The 18,711-nt window shown below is 36.7% G+C and overlaps 1 protein-coding gene across 1 annotated transcript in view; it reads left to right on the top strand.

Moving 5' to 3' along the window:
- Window positions 1-572: 572 nt before the first annotated feature.
- The window catches only part of LOC108523542 (contactin-associated protein-like 2), a 1,139,721-nt gene continuing 1,121,582 nt past the window's right edge, over window positions 573-18,711 (top strand). The window contains exon 1 of the mRNA XM_017864187.1: window positions 573-657. Within this exon, the coding sequence (XP_017719676.1) occupies window positions 573-657 (85 nt within the window). The remainder of the gene's footprint in view (window positions 658-18,711) is intronic.

Raw genomic sequence — 18,711 nt, 5'->3', positions numbered from 1 at the left:
TTTAAATTATATTTAATGTTTTAAATAATTATTTTAAAATAAATTATTAAAAATTTTTCAATAATTTAACAAATATTTATGGTTTACTTTGTGTTCAGAACATGTTGTGGTCTATGTCAGCACCGTCTGGTAAAATATATGCTGAGCCACACCTGTAATTTTCAATTATCTAATACCTGCCTGCAGAAACTAAAAAGAAGCAGGTGAAACATTTTGTATGTTTTAGTTAACCTAAAATATTGTAATATTGTCATTTTGTTGTGTAATCCATATAAACATTATCAGTTTGCTACTTTACATTTTCATACTAAATTTTAAATCTGGTGTGTATTTTATACTTATCTTGATTCAGAAACTAAATTTCCATCAGAAATACTTAATCTGTATTTAGATTTCACAACATTTATGGTTTAAACGCTAGACTCACATAGCCAAATTGCTCCCCAAATATCTAAAATGTTCTCCAATAAATGGATTAATGATCAGTTTTAAAATATACATTTAAATTATTCAAAATAAAATAGCAAATTTAGATCTGCAGTCTCTCAGACATGTGTTAGTCCTCTAGCAACATGCCGATTCTCAGTAGCCTCAGTAGTATTGATGACTATGCCTGTGGGAATGGTGACCCTGGGGATATGCAAGGCGTAATCATATGTAGTGGCATTAATCTTTGGGAAGAGTCAGAATTCATTTATAGCCTGCTGGTGGCTGAGAGATGACATAATTATAATAACTGAAGTGTCAGGATGAGGCTAAGTACTTAACATCAATGTGCAGGGCAGTCTCATTTTATCAGGAAAAGCAAGAATGGCAGAGGTGGGAATGCGGTAGCTGTTCCTTGACATTGGAAAACCTTCAGCAAAACCCAGGGTTTGGGGGTTCCCCCGGGTGTCTGAGAGGTAGCGTTCAGCACTAGCGCCAGCCTTTGGACAGCTGTGGGAGCCAGAGACCAAGTGCGGTCCCTGACCCAGGATGGGATTAAACAGCATAAGGGGTGTCAAGAAGTATGTGTTAAGTTAGTGAAGAGTAGGTAGTATGTGGATCACAACCCTAGGGACTGTCAAATAAAACTTCCTTCAGTTAAGGCCCTTTGTTTACTGTTGAAGAAGACAGGACTCTACGATAGGTCTTACTTTTCCAGAACACGTTATAAAAACTGATGTTTCTTGAGATTGTATTGTGGTATGTTCAGCCAGTATCTCTCACCGGGTTCTAGAGAGAGTTGCTGCTGTGTTGAGGGTAGAAAGCTGGTATTTATTTATTTGAACCGCTGAAAGCAAATCCCTTTTGATGGAATCAAATTGACTCAAAACATTAGACATTTTCCCTCTGTGTAGACTGGGCTAAATGCCCTTGGATAGTCTGTTTCATGGGCTTAGCCTTAGCAATATGGACCTGGAATAATTACTCTGGCATTGTCTAAACTCTATAACTATGTAGAAATAGTACTATCTCCTATTATGCCTCTATGTCTGAACATTATAGGCAACCTTCTGTTTATTATCACAGTAAAAAAGTCTGTCCAAATCATTGCATATGCATAATTTCTATTATGTTTAGAGGGATTAATGATTAGAAGTTGATAGAAAGACATTATTTAATAATTACAAGAGAATGCATTCTTTAGCAAATATAATATGCCTCATTAAAAATAAAAATCATTGAATTATTTCTCTACTGAAACATATCAGCATTATAAATCACATGACCCTAAAGGATATCAGTTGTCATTAAACATCTCAAAGTGAGAATTAAAGTATTAATAGTCATGGGGGTAAGTGTGAATTTGCAGAGGTAGAAACTGAAATACAGATACACCTTTCCCAAGGTGTCAGTTTCATGTAGTGAAGCCAGGAGTAAGAAAACTAAGGCCTATCTAACTGTGTTTTTCATAATGAGGTACTAAATATAATATGAATGCTCCAAAGCTATCAAGATAAACCACAAGAGGAATAATGTATTATATCATTTATTCATTCAGAAAAATGATACAAGTACTTTAAAGTAGCAAGAATCTACTCCAAGCACCATTTTCACATGTATAAAGCAAAAATAGAATTTGATCTTTGAAAATATCTATTTTGAAGCATTTAATATATTGTGCTTTTATATCAATTATGTACTGCCTTAAACATTCATCAAATTCTGTTCTGAAATGCAGCATCTCTGAATATGACCTGCAGCTTCATATTCTATAGACAGAGTAGTCAGAGAAAGTAGAAAGCGAGGGCACCCATTGCCTTTGAAGAGTTTTCAGTGGAAATTTTAAAGAAAAAATGCTAATCACAGGCATAATGTAAGTATATTAATATAACTATGTTTTCCCTAAACCTGAACATAGATAATACAATGTAAATCTCATGATAAAAAGCAATCTCTACCTTATATAACTTAGTGGAGAACTAGAATATATTTAGTAAATGTTGAAAATAAAGATCAACTGTGTTGATGGTATTTTAAACAATTCAGTTTTGTATATCAACATTTTGCCGACACTATGCTAATTCTATGGCTCCCTTCTGGGCCCTGAATTTACTTGGTATTCCTCACAGTATACTCTGACCTAGCAAATCACATTCACGGTACAAAATATTAAAAGTATGTATTACGTTCATATTATTGTTAAGAAGAGGATTCACATGTAAAGATGACGATGAAAGTGTTCCTGGGGAAAACTAGCAAGGGAGTGGAAAGTGGGATGCAGAGTAAACTCGGTGTGCCCATGTCATGAAATGTAAACTTGGCTCCAATCCCAAAGGGAGGCTTTTGAGTTAAGTCACATGTCACAGCTGTCTGAAACAGGGGCTAGAAGCTGGAGACTTTATATGCCTACATCTATCAGACATTGGTTATTTTTTCCAATTTCCCGGCTACCCTTGTGTTCAGGCAAGGTGGGTGCTAGCAGCCTGAGGGTTGTCTGCAGGCAAAATCATATGGATTCTAGCTATTATTTGATAAAATTGACATGTTCACACCTTATGCCCCAGCAATTTCGATGATAGGAAGATATCCCAGAAAAATGCCTGCTCATGGTTATGGGAAGATGTGTATTTAAAATATATAGAGAAGCACTGTGTATTGTATAATAACCCAAAAATGAAGACAACCTGAATGTCCATAAACATCATCACTGTTCAAAGAGGACGCTACATTTTATATAAAGAAATACAATTTGAAATTCAAAGGGAATATACTTCAAGTAAGCATACATGACAGAAAAATCATAATGTTGATTAAAATAAGTCACAGAAGAATACATACAATGTCATTTCACCTATATAAAATCCAAAAACAGGTTAACAGTATATACTTTAGGAATATATGCATGTATGATAAAACCACAAAGGAAAAGAAGGGCATGCTTTATTGAAAGTGAAGAATATTGGTTACTTCTAAGTTGCAGGGAGGGAGATGGTGTCACAGGACCACCAGATTTGTAGGCTCACTGTGCAGTAATGGACAAACACACTGAGACAGCAGGGTTTGCAACAGAGAAAGACTTTAATGATTACAGGGCAGCCGAAGGAGGACATGAGAACGACCCTCACATCCATCTCCCTGAGGAGTTCTGGGCTGGAGTTTTTAAGGGGACTGTGGAGGGTGAGCGGCTCTAAAATTTGGGTTGTTGATTGGTTAGGGTAAGAGTGATGAAATCATCTTCATGTGGAAACTGAATTTTTCATCAGCTTCTCCTGGGGTACTTTGGACCAGCTGGTGTCAGTAATTCCACCCATACGTAGGAACTTGAAAGATTTTCTCAAATAGAAAACCTCACATTTCACAATGTTCGAGATATTTCTATAGAGTGATTAGGAGAAACTATAACCGTGTGATAGGATCTACATGATTCTGCAAAATAGGCAACAAACAACCATGAGGAAGTGGGTCAGAGAGCTAGCTGACCTAATGATTAATACTGAATGTGTGGCAATCTTAGATTATGTTCATTTCTCCCCCTCCCTTCTTTGCTGGTTAATTTTATAAAGTTTATAGGGATGGTTTCAATTTTATTGAGAAACAATACATTAGGAACTTCAAAAGTGCTGATTGATAATACACTATTTTTCAAAAGGAGTTCGTGGACTTATTCGTAGATTGGTCATATGCTTTCATTAATTTATATTACTAAAAAGTCATTAAAATTTGTAAAGAAAACTTTATTATCCAGTTTAAGAAAGAGAAAGACAGAGAGACAACGACTCTTGTGTTTCCTGTGGTTTAGTCATTCATAATACATTTACTCAGCAAACAATTGAGTGCTGACTAGGCACAAGGAGCTATTGTCAATCAAGATACGAAGATGAAGAAGATCTGGCGTAATATAACAGTATAGGGACTTAGAGGGCCGACTATGACTTCCCAGGTTAGAAACATAGCTTGACCAACTTAAAAACTGAATCACCTCAGAAAACCTCATTGATTTCACTGAAAATCATCTTCCTCATCTATACCATGGAGGTAATAATGCTGACTACCTTATTCACTTTGTGGGGATTACATAAGTTAATACATGTAATGAACTTCAAGCAGAGCTCAGAGGCAAGTGAAGCACTCATTAAAAAAACATTCTTGGCTGGCGCAGTGGCTCACACCTGTAATCCCAGCACTTTGGGAGGCCGACGTGGGCAGATCACGAGGTCAGGAGATTGAGACCATCCTGGCTAACACGGTGAAACCATGTCTCTACTAAAAATACAAAATATCAGCCAGTAGTGGTGGCGGGCGCCTGTAGTCCCAGCTACTCGGGAGGCTGAGGCAGGAGAATGGCGTGAACCCGGGAGGCGGAGCTTGCACTGAGCCGAGATCGCGCCACTGCACTCCAGCCTCGGCGACAGAGCGAGACTCCGTCTCAAAACAAAACAAAACAAAATTCTTTTAATTATACATGATTTTGGTTGCACTGAAAAAGGGTGGGCCAGTTGCACCTGTAAGAAAAATCGTATTAGTTTTCTATTGGGATTATGAAGGGGCACAGGATGGAGAAGGGCTCTGAACAGACAAGTTGGCACGTGTGCAAAGCATGGAATTGCAAAAGAACAAGGGAAAGGGTGTTCAAGAGTGATGGAGAAGGCTGTATGAGAGGTGGCAGGAGACACCTTGATATCATGTGGGACTGTCTGATAAATTTGCATTTTGTCTTGGCGGTATCTGTAATTCATAGGAGATTTTAAACATGGAAAAAGCATAATCAGACTATTTCACCAAGTATGCCTTGTGGAGGATGAACTGAATTAGGACAAAGTTGTTAGCAAAAACCACTAATAGCTGTTTCAAGTGAAAAATGTTGATGGATTTAAGTAAAGCATGGTAGAAGAAAAGAAAGCAGTTTAAATAGATATTTCTGTAGAATTAACTGTACTGCATAACTGACTGACTTCAGAGATAGAAAGAACCTAAAGTATGCTGCAGAACAAGCTACACCCCAAATCTCAATGATTTACAAGAAGGAAGATTTAGTTTTCACTAAGATACATCCTGGCGGCTGCAGCATTCAAAATGCATTTGTTTGTTCATTACCATTTATCATCTCTTTCTCTGTCACTATTGACAAGATAGAGATACAAATTCTGTCTTCTTCACAAATATTTCAGGTGTAACTATGTATACATTTGTTACATGAATTATCACAAGCTTAAATCTTTTATTTCTATTGTGTTAACCATTTTTGCCACACAGAAGCAATTCATATGACAATTAAATTGACATTTTGGCCAGATGTGGTGGCTTACAGCTGTAATCCCAGCACTTTGGGAGGCTGAGGTGGGAGGATCACTTGAGCCTAGGAGTTTGAGACTGGCCGGGGCAACTTGGCAAAAACTGTCTCTACTAAAATTACAAAAATTAGCCAGGTATCATAGCACATGCCTGTGGTACCAGTTACTCAGGAGGCAGAGACACAAGGATCACTTGAGCTGGGGAGGGGGAGGCAGAGGCTGCAGTGAGTGGTGATTGCACCACTGCATTCCAGCCTAGGTAATAGAGCCAGACTCTGTCTCAAAAAAAAAAAAAAAAAAAAAAAAAAAAAAGACTTTTTTTGTGGCAGTGTTTGAAATAGACACAATCTGACATGATTTAGCACTTTTTCTTTATGTTTGACACAGGTTCTGGATCTGTTGCCTAGGCTGGAGTGCAGTGGTGTGATCTCAGCTCACTGTAGCCTCTGCCTTCTTAGCTCAAACAATCCTCATGCCTCAGCCTTCTGGGTAACTGGGATTACAGGTGTGCACCATCAACACCCAGCTATATCTTTTGGTATTTTTAGTAGAGATGGGGCTTTGCCATGTTGCCCAGGATGGTCTTGAACTCCTGGGCTCAAGCAATCCTCCTCCCTCAGCCGCCAAAATGTTGGGATTACAGGTATGAGCCACTGTGCCTGGCCCATAATTTAGCACTTCTATCAAGTGTAATTATGACATGAAATATTTCTGGTTAACAACTGACAATGTAACTAATATGATAAGTTTATTTACATTTTATGGGCAGATACTATTTTTGGTGCATTCTATATCCATGAACAAATTAAATTGTCATTGTCCTCATGGAGATTCTGGCAAAAAGCAAATTATAATTACCCAATTTTTCAAACTCAACTAAAAGTCCCAGAAAGCCTCTAACCTAGCCATTTTCTCATATTTGTACAGCTGCAAAGAATATTTTTGAGTATATTATATGAGCTACATTGTATTTCAGGTGGTGGAGACTATAGCTAAATATCCTCTTTCATACAACCTAATCCTTTCATTTTGATGCATTATTTTTGAGGTTCATATGAACCACATTACTTGATGTATTGGAAATGATGATAAACATTGTGTTCAGATTGAATTTGCTATTTATTAGAACTTACCTCTCTTTGTATGAAATTAAATATTTGTTTTAGATCAAGTCCTTTGAGTTGCTTTCTTTTTTCTTTTTTAAGTGAAAGAGAAAAGGAAGTCTCTAGATCTGGCAATCTTCCCTTGACTAAAAATAAGATTCTATAGCATTACCATAAAATCTATTATAACCAATTTCATATTGAAATATTCTGGGTTGCTTGCCTGTTGATGTCATTCTCTAGGTGGTGTCTCCTTAAAGACATTATTGTATCCCATTTGTATTTGTATACACAACATCCAACATCATGTCCAGCACAGAATATGGGTCTAACAAATGTTTGTTGGTTGAAAGATAATTTTCACCTGCAGTTTCTTTATGCACATTCGAGTTTAGTATGTTCTAAATTGTTGTTTTGTTTTATACATGACTACATGACATTAAAATAAGAAAATTTCCAAAGAGCTTGAGTAGCACTAAGATTGGTCATTTTCAAACATATCAGAAGACAATAAGTGAAAATACTGTGACTATACTTCATGACTCTGCAAGGGCATGACTAAATGCAGTTGACTCCTGCACATAAAATTACCATAGTGGTTAAGAGTGTGAGATTTTAGCCCAATTACCTAAGTCTGAACCTTTCTCTGCTACTAACTTGTGTGATTTTTGTGCAAATTACCTACATGTCTGGACCTCTATCTCCCCACTTTTAAAATGGGGATCACTTTAATAATTGCACCTGTGTCACCGAGACATTTTCAAGATGGAAGGAGTTTAATAGTGTATAAAATTTAGTAAAGTTCCTGGCACATCATGATTGCTGTGGAAGATTAGTTATGGGACTCAACAAAATCTGTTAAGTAAAGAAAAGGCATGATAATATATACAATAACATAGTAACATACTACAATTATGAATATGGACTCAGTTCTAATTCTGAATAATAGAGAATGCATTTGGAATTATTAGTAACTAATATGATATTTTCTTTTGTAATAACTGTCTTTTTCCATGCTTTGGTACTGATCACTCAGGATTCTAGTTGTGAATGATAGCAGCAACACTAGCTATTCAAACAGAAAGGGATTTATTAAAGGGACTTTTTTTTTTTTTACTGGTTTCTGGACAGCTACAATCAGATTCAAAATGCCACCAGCAAGTACAACACCTACATCTCCACACTGCTTCTCAGTGACGCCAGCACTGCTCTACCCACTGCTGTAGATAACTGATGATTCTGGTACTGCATTCCAATCCTCCCGGGGTGGCCTGGGAAGACCAGCTGGCTCTGACACTGGTCTTGTCAGAAAATCACTTTGGCACAGAAATTGCTTTATCTCTCTAGAACCAAAGTCTTGTGTTTTTCTTTCTGTTGGGCAGAATTTAAGTCAAATGCCTCTACTCTAGCTGCAAGGGAAGCTGAGAAAATGAACTTCTGAAATTCCCCAAAATACGCAGGTTGTTCAGAGCTGCTGCCTGGTCACTAAGATGTCCACAGGCACAGAGACATTAACTAGAAGAGGATTCCTTGAGCACTGCAAATAAGAACTCATGGGGCCTTATTTAGTTGACAGGGGTGATCAGTACCTGAAATATCAGTTGTAAATGTAAGGAGAATTCTCACATAGTGTTTAAATTGCTTAGCTATATTCATTTATTTCAAAAACATGAAACGAACTCTACTAGATATAACCTCCCATAAGATTTACTGAGGAATACAGAGAACAGTGAAACACCCTCCTCTAATTCTTACAGTGAGTAAGGAAGATGTCAGGAGTAGAGATTTTATTGTGTCACATGCAGTGTGTGAAAAGTATAAAGTGCCCTATCAGTGCATTGAGGGAAACTCCTCTCTTTAGGAAGAACAAGGAGAGTCTGAATTGATTTGCTCATTAAGTGTATTGGTCCATTTTGCAATGTTATAAAGAAATAACCAAGACTGGATAATTTATAAAGAAAAGAGGTTTATTTATACAAGCATGGCACTAGCATCTGCTCAGCTTCTGGTGAAGCTTCAGGAAGTCTTTACCCCTCATGGAGGATGAAGGGGGAGCAGGTACATCACATGCTGAGAGAATGAGCAGGAAAAAGGAGGAAGTTTCAGGCTCTTTTAAGCAACTAGCTCTGACATGAACTAATAAAGTGAGAACTCACTCAGTACCAAGAGGACAGCACCAAGCCATTCATGAGGGATCCACCCCCACGATCCAAACATCTCTCACTAGACATCTGAGACCATGTCCAACATTTGCGGCCACATTTCAACATGAGATTTGGAGGGGTCACACATCCAAACCATATCATTGACCAAAACTTTATTGAATTTCATATTAGCAATGAAGGTACAAAGTTAAGTAATATATGTTTCATGGAATTATTAAACTTTCTCCACATGTTGAAAGATGTATTCAGGCATAAAAAGTTTTTGTTTCCAAGAAAGAAATGTAAGTGGAAATATATAGAGAATTTTCAGGGAAAGATATGCTTTTAAATTGATGAAAAGTTGGTTAGATCCAGAAATATGGTCGGTTGTTGATGAATGCCATAATAAAGAACTGAGGCATGATACTCATTTTATTATTTTTAATTGTTTTTCCAGAGAAGAGGCTGACATGGTTAAAGTGTGTTGTTAGATTTCCATTGTCAATGTGGTACAGATGAAACAAAAGTGACAAAGCTCTTTTCTTACACCAAGTAGCAGATAGGGTGAATTTTAAATGCATCATGGCAAAGAGAATAGAGTGGACAGTGAGAGGTAGATGACATAGATTCTATGGTTCTAGAATAAAATTATTAATTTTATGAATGTGTGGAGCAAGACAGATGTGAATCTCAGTGACCATGCTGGAAGGACTGTAGTGTTATTTACTTCTATAGAAACATGATGGAAAACACATTCTGGAATTTAGAAAAAAATTTAAATAGAATTGTTGGGTTTAATGAATTATATTTGTTTTCTGTTGTTACATAAAAATTTACCATAAATTCAGCACCTTAAGACAACACCCACTTATCAACTCACAGTTCTACAGGTCAGAAGTCCATGTGGACTGGACTGCATTCTCTGATATGGGTGTCATGAGGTGGAAGTAGATATGTTGGTAGGACTAAGGTACTTGGAAGCTCTGGAAAGAATCTACTTTCAGCGCACTCAGATTGTTGACAGATCAGTTTCTTGCAGTTGTGGAACTGAGGTCTCAGTTTTCTTCAGCAATGGAAACCCTCCCTTACATGAAATCCCTGTCTTGATTTTAGCCTTTCTGATTTCTGCTTTTGCTAGCAGTTTAAAAAATCACTACTTATTTTATTAGATTAGGGATATGATGTGGCTCTGTGTTCCCACCCAACTCTCACGTTGAATTGTAATTCCCAATGTTGGGGGAGGAACCTGGTGGGAGATGATTGGATCATGGGGGGCAAGATTTCCACCTTGCTGCTTTTATGATAGTGAATGAAATCTCAGGAGATAAGGCTGTTTAGAAGTGTGTAGCACTTCCTTTTTTGCTTGCTGTCTCCTGCTCTACCATGGTAAAACATGCATGCTTCACCTTCACCATCCGCCATGACTGTAAGTTTCCTGAGGCCTCCCAGCCATGCTTCCCTGTATAACCTGGGGAACGGTGATTCAATTAAACGTCTTTTCTTCGTGAATTACCCAGTCACAGGTAGTTTGTTTACAGGAGAATGAGAACAGACTAATATAAATAGGCTCTCCAGAATAATTTCTCTCTCATAAGGTCAATTGATTATTAGCCTTAGACAAATAGTGTGTAGTTGGAAGTGCACTCTGGAACTTGGAAGAGGACTGAAGTAAGAGATACACTCTGGAGTGAATTATTCCAGAAGTGATATGAAGAGAAGTGACTGACATAATCAATGAAGATTATATTGAGAAGATAAAGTGAAAAATCTGAGATCTTGCAGGTAAAAAAAAAAAAATTAATTCTTAGTGAAAAGATCTCAATTTCATTCATGGGAGTAAATGCCAGGAGTTGAGAGCGGGAGGTAAAATAGGTATTGTTAGACTTGAGGACGTCATGATTCTTGAAGTGGCATGAATGTGCATGTCTAAAACACCTAAAAGTAACGAGAAAATAAAAGAAATGAAAAAAGAAAGGAATAACTTCCCAGATATCTAGCAAAAGGGAAGCAATAGAATCCACCAGCTGAGGGAATTGTAAGGAACACAGCATCTGAGGAAACGTTCACTGCAGTAAAATGAGAAGATGCAATGTGAATAAGATAAAAATGCAAATTATGTAGAAAGCATAGTTGCAAGAACACAGGGTGGACTGGAGACGAAAAGGGCTTAGGAGGTAAAGAACAATCCCTTAGTGCGCATAATCTCTTGTTTTCATCTCTCTGCCTTGGATCGCGGACCAATCATGACAGCAATGGTGCATTTTCTTCTTTGAATCCACGACACATTGTTGGCCCTCAATTAATTTGCATTAAACAAATGAAAAGCATGTAACCAGAAGCGATCTGTGCCTACGAGAGGAGCTGTGTGTGCGAGGAATTAGTCTAGCAGGAGCTTGGTAGATTATACTTCCTGGAAATATAGATGCATATAATTTTAAAGCTATAATCATGAAATATTAAAAGAATTGTAAAAGTGGCAGTGAATTATTTAGAAACAGTGTCCCTGCATGCATGATACAATATTCAAACGTGAGTTAAAATGTATGCTCCAAGGAAGGTCTTGGTATAGTTTTATGTGAGCTGCATATTTTCAAATAATGCTGGAATGCAATTTAAAGCTTTTGAATTTCTTCATCCCGTTTTCCTGTCTCCTTGTAGAGCTCCCTTTGATTTCAAAGGTGCTCCATTGCTAGAATGAGAAATAGGTGGTTGGAAAGCTTAATTCTTTGAGGCTAAAGTTTGAAACAAGTTTTTCAATTTACAGATAAAAATTCTACCTTTGGACCTCAACATTGTTCACTTTTCCCCGAGATAAATCCATAGAAGTAGCCTACACCTGCCTACACCTTGTGACTACATCTTCAGATTATTTATGTGCAGGCACAGTTTTAGAAATGGACTGGCAAAGAAAGCAAGAGGGAAGGAAAGATAAGATGCTCCCCTCCTCTGTAAAAGAGATACTGTAATCATATGATTGTGTTTCTAGCCACAGGAAGCAATAACTGGCTGATACTACCTTTAGATGCTAATGATTTATTTGCTAGGAATACATTTTTGCTTTAAGCTTATTGATCATGCTCATTTATAAATGTAAATTTATTCTGTCATCAGGATTCCAAATCATTTAAAACCTACAAATATTTATTGAATGTTTCTTGCTAAACTCTGTGGTTGGTTTTGGGAGGATGTGTAAAATCCAACACTTGGTCTCCAGGGACTTTTCAACATCTAGGAAGGAGAGATAAAGAAATTTTTTTTGAATGGAAAACTAATAGCAAAAGAAACAAAAATGCTACAAATATTCAAAGTATGAGACGCTAGTCCTATCACATCCTTTGTTGTATGAGGTTAGATATAAGTAAATATAAAAACATTTATATACATGACAGATATCACTTGGTATTAATTCTCCTTCAGCTCTTGGAAAAATACATCTTATTGAAGAGTCCCATAAACACCACTTCTCATTACACTTACTGCATAATTTTAGAAAGAGGTTTAATTAACACGAAATAGCTACACTCAACTGGTCTAAAGCAGCTGTGTAGTGCCAAAGTCACGCAAAGCCCCAGTCTCAATGATGTATTCTCCTTCCCACCTCAATCATCTTAATCCACTTTCTGTGGTACTCCGGTAAGTTCAGGGAGGCTTTCTTTCAATACCACAAGGCCTCATTGTCCTCCTCTTAATTCTCATACCCCTTCATTTCAGAATTCTCTCTTGGATCTTTGATGCTACTTGTACCACCTACTGGCTCAAACATTTCTTTTACTTGCTCTGAAAGCACAGGAGGCAAACAAGAGGCAAAAGTGGAGACTCTGGGCACAGTAGGCTGGGACGGCATGGCCATTGGGTTTGTGGGAGATTTTTCCTGCCCATCTCAGTAAAGAGAGGAATCATAGTGTTTTGGGTCTTCAGAAGAGCACAAGGAAGATATGAGCCAGATATCAGCATCAGAGAGACCATATGGCCACTGAAATCTCAAACTGGATTATAGCATACTGACAGTGCTTACGTGGCCTGCATTCCTTGAATTCTGAACCCTCAAGATGATGAAGTATGGAGAAACAGCTGATGTAAACTTATAAATACACAAATCATTGGGCGTAGGGTAGGCCTCTATAAAATTGATAGTTGAATTGTGACTCATCAGTTGTGATTGATGGGTATAAATTTGTAAAGCCTCAGGATTTGCTCTCTGTTTTCACCTTAATTTGCCTATTTATTAAATATATAGAGAGCAGGAATGAGGAACCACTAGCCTGGGAGCAGGATCCAATTCTCAAGAAGAAGTAATGGTTTATTATAGAGATGTAAAGTAGCAGAATGAAAGAGGAAAGAAGGAAGGAATGGAAAGAGGGAGGGATGGATGTTAATTTCCCCCACTTGGGTCAAATCTACCACTGTCTACTCTATGTCTATAATATTAATCTCTGTGTCATAAGGGAAGGTTCTGTGACTGGTAGCCACACCGTAACTGATTGGAATAGTTGTCCAAAGCTTGTCAGTTTGCTCCTTCTGAAAAAAGGAGAGTGGTCGTAGAAAGTTTGCACAATGAAAAACGTTTATATTTATTTGAACTGTTGTATTAGTCTTCCTTTTATTAATACAGACTAGCCAGGCAACAATATTTAAGTATGTGAATAATAAAGACCAGAAGGCCATTTTTTTTAAAGAAACCATAGCTGGCCAGTATAATTAAAGCTGCATGTGTTCATAGTTTGAGGTTCTGTTAAGTCAGGAATTAAGTCACTGTCCACACAAGATAGGTCAGTCTCATTTAGCAGCATGCCGTTGTAAATTCGGTGATTTCTCATCACTGCTTCCTGCTCCATGATAGTACAAATGCTTGTCAAAAGCTTTAATGGTCATAGGTAAAACACGAATTATGTACCCCACAATGGTTGTTACAATAAGGTAACCCTTTGTGACTCCAGGATAGTTACATATTTGCAATGAAAATTGATGCAGGTTACGGTGGTTCACGCCTGTAATCCCAGCCCTTTGGGTGGCTGAGGTGAGTGGATCACTGAGGTCGGGAGTTCGAGACCAACCTGACCAACATGGTGAAACACTGTCTCTACTAATTACAAAAAAAGAAAGAAAGAAATTGCCTGGGCATGGTGGCATATGCCTGTAATCCCAGCTACTTGGGAGACTGAGGCAGGAGAATCACTTGAACCCAGGAGGCAGGGGTTGCAGTGAGCCAGGATTGCACCATTGCACTCCAGCTTGGGCAACAAGAGCAAAATTCCATCTAAAAATAAAAAAGATAAAAAAGAAAATCGGGTACAATCCTACCTTGATAGACACAAATGTGTAGAACCTCAGGACTTACTCTTTGTTTTCACTTTAGTTTGCCTATTTATCAAATACATGTAGAGCAGGAATGAGGAATCACTTCTCTGGGAGCAGGATCCAGTTCTCAAGTTTGATTTTTATCTAATCTGTAGAGAGTTGGTATTCTGCCATTAAAAGTGAGTCTTTTAAATTAATGTCCTTAAAATGCCCTTCATCTGGTCCAATTAGAACAGAGTAGGAGAAAACAGTACTAGAGACACAGATTCTGAGTTAGACTTTCTGATTTAAAGGCCCAACTCTACCACATGATATAGTGTAACCTGAATGACTTAGTCTCTCTGTGTGTGTTTCTATTTTATCTGTAAGAGTGGTACAACACTAGGACCTACCTCATATAGTTCTTATGAGGATTAATTTAGATAATATTGTTAAAAGTGTTCAGAACAATGTCTGGCAAATGAAAGCAACATAGGACTTCCCATTAAATTAAAAAATGAATGAATAAATAAATATAGTTCCTCAAGTTTTAAGTACATATTAAAAGCTTCTGTCAACTAATATTTTATAGCTATTAAAGTTATACAAATTGTACATATTTATTATAAAAAATTCAAGTTGAATAACTGAAATAAATTGCTCATAATCTTACAGTCTGGTATTGATAGTATTTTAGTGTATTTTAAAATTTTATACATCAGATTAGGATCTTACAGTTTAACTGTATATTCTCATTTGTAATGGTGTTGTCTTACATGGAATTCTATAAGCATTATTCCATAGTCTTACATATTTTAATAATATATTTTTAACTAATTCCCTGTTACTAGATTATGACCTTTGTTACATATTTAGATAGTTCCAATTTTTTCACTTTTTATGATGCTCTAATAAACATTCTTTATGAAAGTCTTTGCCTACTTTTGGGGTGATGAGAGTACCTAGAAATGAAACTGAGAAAAAGGAGCATGTAAATTATTTGATAAATAAATCCATAAATATTATGCCACTTTACATTTGCAGTATCATTATTACCTCTCACAGTGACAATGTAACCGAATTATACCACGGTCAATTTTCCTTACCTAAACCACGCTTTGGAACCAGCTGAACCTTCTCTCCTCCAGGTCTCTTCCCATGACCTCTTTTCCTTCCCTCTACTCGTCTTTGGTCTTCTCTCCTTTGTCTCTCCATCTCCGTATTTTCTTCTTTTCAGACCTTTTTATCCAATTCTAGTTGCTGCTAAAAAAAAAAAAAAAAAAGTCTTGTGAGGTATGTTCTTCCCAACACTCATAGACTTTATTCTAACTTCATAGTAATGGCTCTCTGCCCACTCCTTCCTTTGTAACTAAGAATCTCTGACTTGAAGAATCCCATTTTTTCACTCTGGCATAGTACATTTGCTAGTGGTCTTAGTAATAGTGGGCCACTAGAAAAGTAAGTTTTAATTGTGTTTTTAAATGTGGAGAAATGATAAGAGATGTCTTCGAAAATAGCAAAATTATTGATATGATGTCGCTACTGCAGCCTACAAAGTTTGTTCCTTTTCACTGGAGACTGAGTTTATTACATGAGCAGCCTGTCTCATGCTTCTTGCCATCTCTCAAGCACATTCTCTAATATAATTTATTCATTGAAGCATACAACTGTGTTTCTGCCTTAGGGCTTTATTTTCATCTCCTCACAATATACAAAATTAAACCCCAAAGACAATAGCATTATATGTTTCAAATAATTCTTCAATAGATATTTGTAATTTATATTTCATGCAATATAACAAGATGCTGTGCATTGATTGACAGCACTGTAGAGAATGTAAGGTAAACTGTAAAATGTGTCCAGAATATATTTCAACTAAGATGGTTTTATCAGTCTAAACTTAAAATGTGTTTCAAAAATCTTGCAATACCAGGATTCTGCGTCTATGTGTGCTGATTTTGCTCACTTCTGACTTTGTTACTTTTTCCGAAGGAATCACATTTAAAGATTTTTTAAAATGTGTAATTAACAAAGATTGAATATACTCCAGGAGTATGATGTAATGATTTGGTATTTGTATGTACGTTTGCAACGATTATCAAAATCAAGGCAATACGTTCATTACCACTCATGCTGTACATTGGATTCAGACTTGTTAATCCAATTGGAGGTATACATGCTTTGACCAACATCTTCCACTTCCCCAACCCCTTGAAACTATCATTCTGCTTTCTGCATCTATGACTTTGACAGTTTTAGATTCCACTTGTAAGTGAGATTGATTGTACAGTATTTTTCTTTATCAAGCTTATATTACTTAGCAAAACATCCCTCCAGTTCATTCATGTTGTCACGAATGACAGAATTTCCTTCTTTTTATGGCTGATATTATGGTATGAGTGAATGTGTTTGTGTGTGTCTGCATATATAAGTGTCACATTTTTGTTATCTATGCACCTGTTGATGGACACCTAGGTTGTTTCCATATCTTGGCTATTGGGAATAATGTTGCAAAAAGCATACAAATGCAGATATCCCTTCAACATACTGATTTCAATTTTTTTAGTTATGTACCCAGACGTGTGACTGCTGGATCATGTAGTAGTTCTATTTTTAATTTTTTGAGGAACCTCCAAACTGTTTTCCATAATAATTGTATCAAACTAAATGTCTACCAACAAAGGAGTATAAGCATTCCCTTTTATCTGCAGCCTCACAAACATTGTTTTTTTTTGTCTTTTTGATAATAGCCATTCTAACAGGTGTAATGTGATTGTCTTGATTTGCATTTCTCTGATAAATAGCAATATTGAACACTTTTTCATGTATCTGCTGACCATTTGGTTTCTCTTTTGTTTGTTTTGTTTTGTTTTTGAGATGGAGCCTCACTCTGTCACCCAGGCTGGAGTGCAGTGGTGCGGTCTTGCTGCAAACTCAACCTCCCAGGTTCAAGCGATTTTCCTTCCTCAGCCTCCAGGGAGGCTGGGATTACAGACACCCACCATCACAACTGCTTGATTTTTTAATAATTTTAGTAGAGACAAGTTGCATCATGTTGGCAAGGCTGGTCTCAAACTCCTGACCTCAAGTGATTTGCCCGCCTCAGCCTCCCAGAGTGCTAGGATTATAGGTATGAGCCGCTGCACTCGGCCTCTGCTGGCCATTTGTAAGTCTTCTTTGAAAATGCGTCTTCAGGTTCTTTGTCCATTTTTAAATTCACTTTTTAGAAATTGTTTTGTAATTGAGTTACTTGTCTATATTCTAGACATTAACTCCTTATCAGGTTTAAAAATTTTTCTTCCATTCTATATGTTGCCTTTTCATTTGCTTGATTGTTTCCTTTGCTGTACAGAAGTTTTTTAGTTTGATACAGTTCCCACTTGTTTATCTTTGCTTTTATTTCCTGTGATTTTTGTGTCCTATCCAAAAAATCATTGCCAAGACCAATGGCAAGAAGTTTTTCCCCTAAGTTGTTTCCTAGTTGTGTTATAATTTCAGATCTTACATTTAAGTCTTTCATACATTTGGAGTTAATTTTTGTATATGGTATAAGACAAGGGCCAGTTTCACTCTTTTGCATGTGGATATCCAGGTTTTCAAACTCGTTTATTGTGGAGACATCTCTTTCCTCATTGTGTATTATTAATGCCATTGTCAAAGAGTGGTTGACCGGAAAAGGATGGGTGGGTGTTTTTCTGTGCTCTGTATTTTGTTTCATTGGTCTATGTGTCCATTCTATGCCAGTATCATGCTGTTTTGATAACTATAGTTTCGTAACATGGTTTGAAATTAGGAAGTGTGGTGCCTCCAGCTTTCTTCTTTTTTTTCAAGATTGCTTTGATATTTTTGTTTATTTAGGGCTTCTTCAGTATTTAATCTGTACCCTATAGCTTTTAGTGTATAGACCTTTCACCTCCTAGGTTAAATTTATTCCTGAGCATTTAATTGTTTAGATGCTGTTATGATGGGAACATTTTCTTAATTTATGTAGCTTTTATATGTAGATTTTGTATCTGCAACTTTACTGGTTTAGTTTTCTAGTTATAAAAGGCATAGTCTTTAGGGTTTTCTGTATATAATATTATGTCCTCTGCAGAGATGATGTAACAGAGATGATTTAACTTATTTTCCAATCTGGATACTTTCTATCTGTTTTTTTTTTTTTTTTTTAAACCTAACTGCTCTAACTTGGACTTTCACACTAGGTTGAATAAAAGTGGCAAGAGTTTGCACCTTTGTCTTGTTCTTAATCTTAGAGAAAATGAATTAAACTTTTCACTGTTAAGTGTGATGTTAGTTGTAGATTTGCCATGTATAGCCTTTGTTATGTTGAAGTACATTCATTCTACGTCTATTTTGTTGAGAATTTTTATGATAAAAGAACTTTTAATTGTGTTAAATGCTTTGCTGCATCTTTTGAGATGATCACATGATTTTTAGCCTTCATTCTGTTAATGTAGTATATCACAC

This window comes from Rhinopithecus bieti, unplaced genomic scaffold (genome assembly GCF_001698545.2).
Source record: "Rhinopithecus bieti isolate Rb0 unplaced genomic scaffold, ASM169854v2 scaffold_74573, whole genome shotgun sequence".
Taxonomy (NCBI): domain Eukaryota; kingdom Metazoa; phylum Chordata; class Mammalia; order Primates; family Cercopithecidae; genus Rhinopithecus; species Rhinopithecus bieti.
This window is presented reverse-complemented; position numbering and strand designations above follow the sequence as displayed.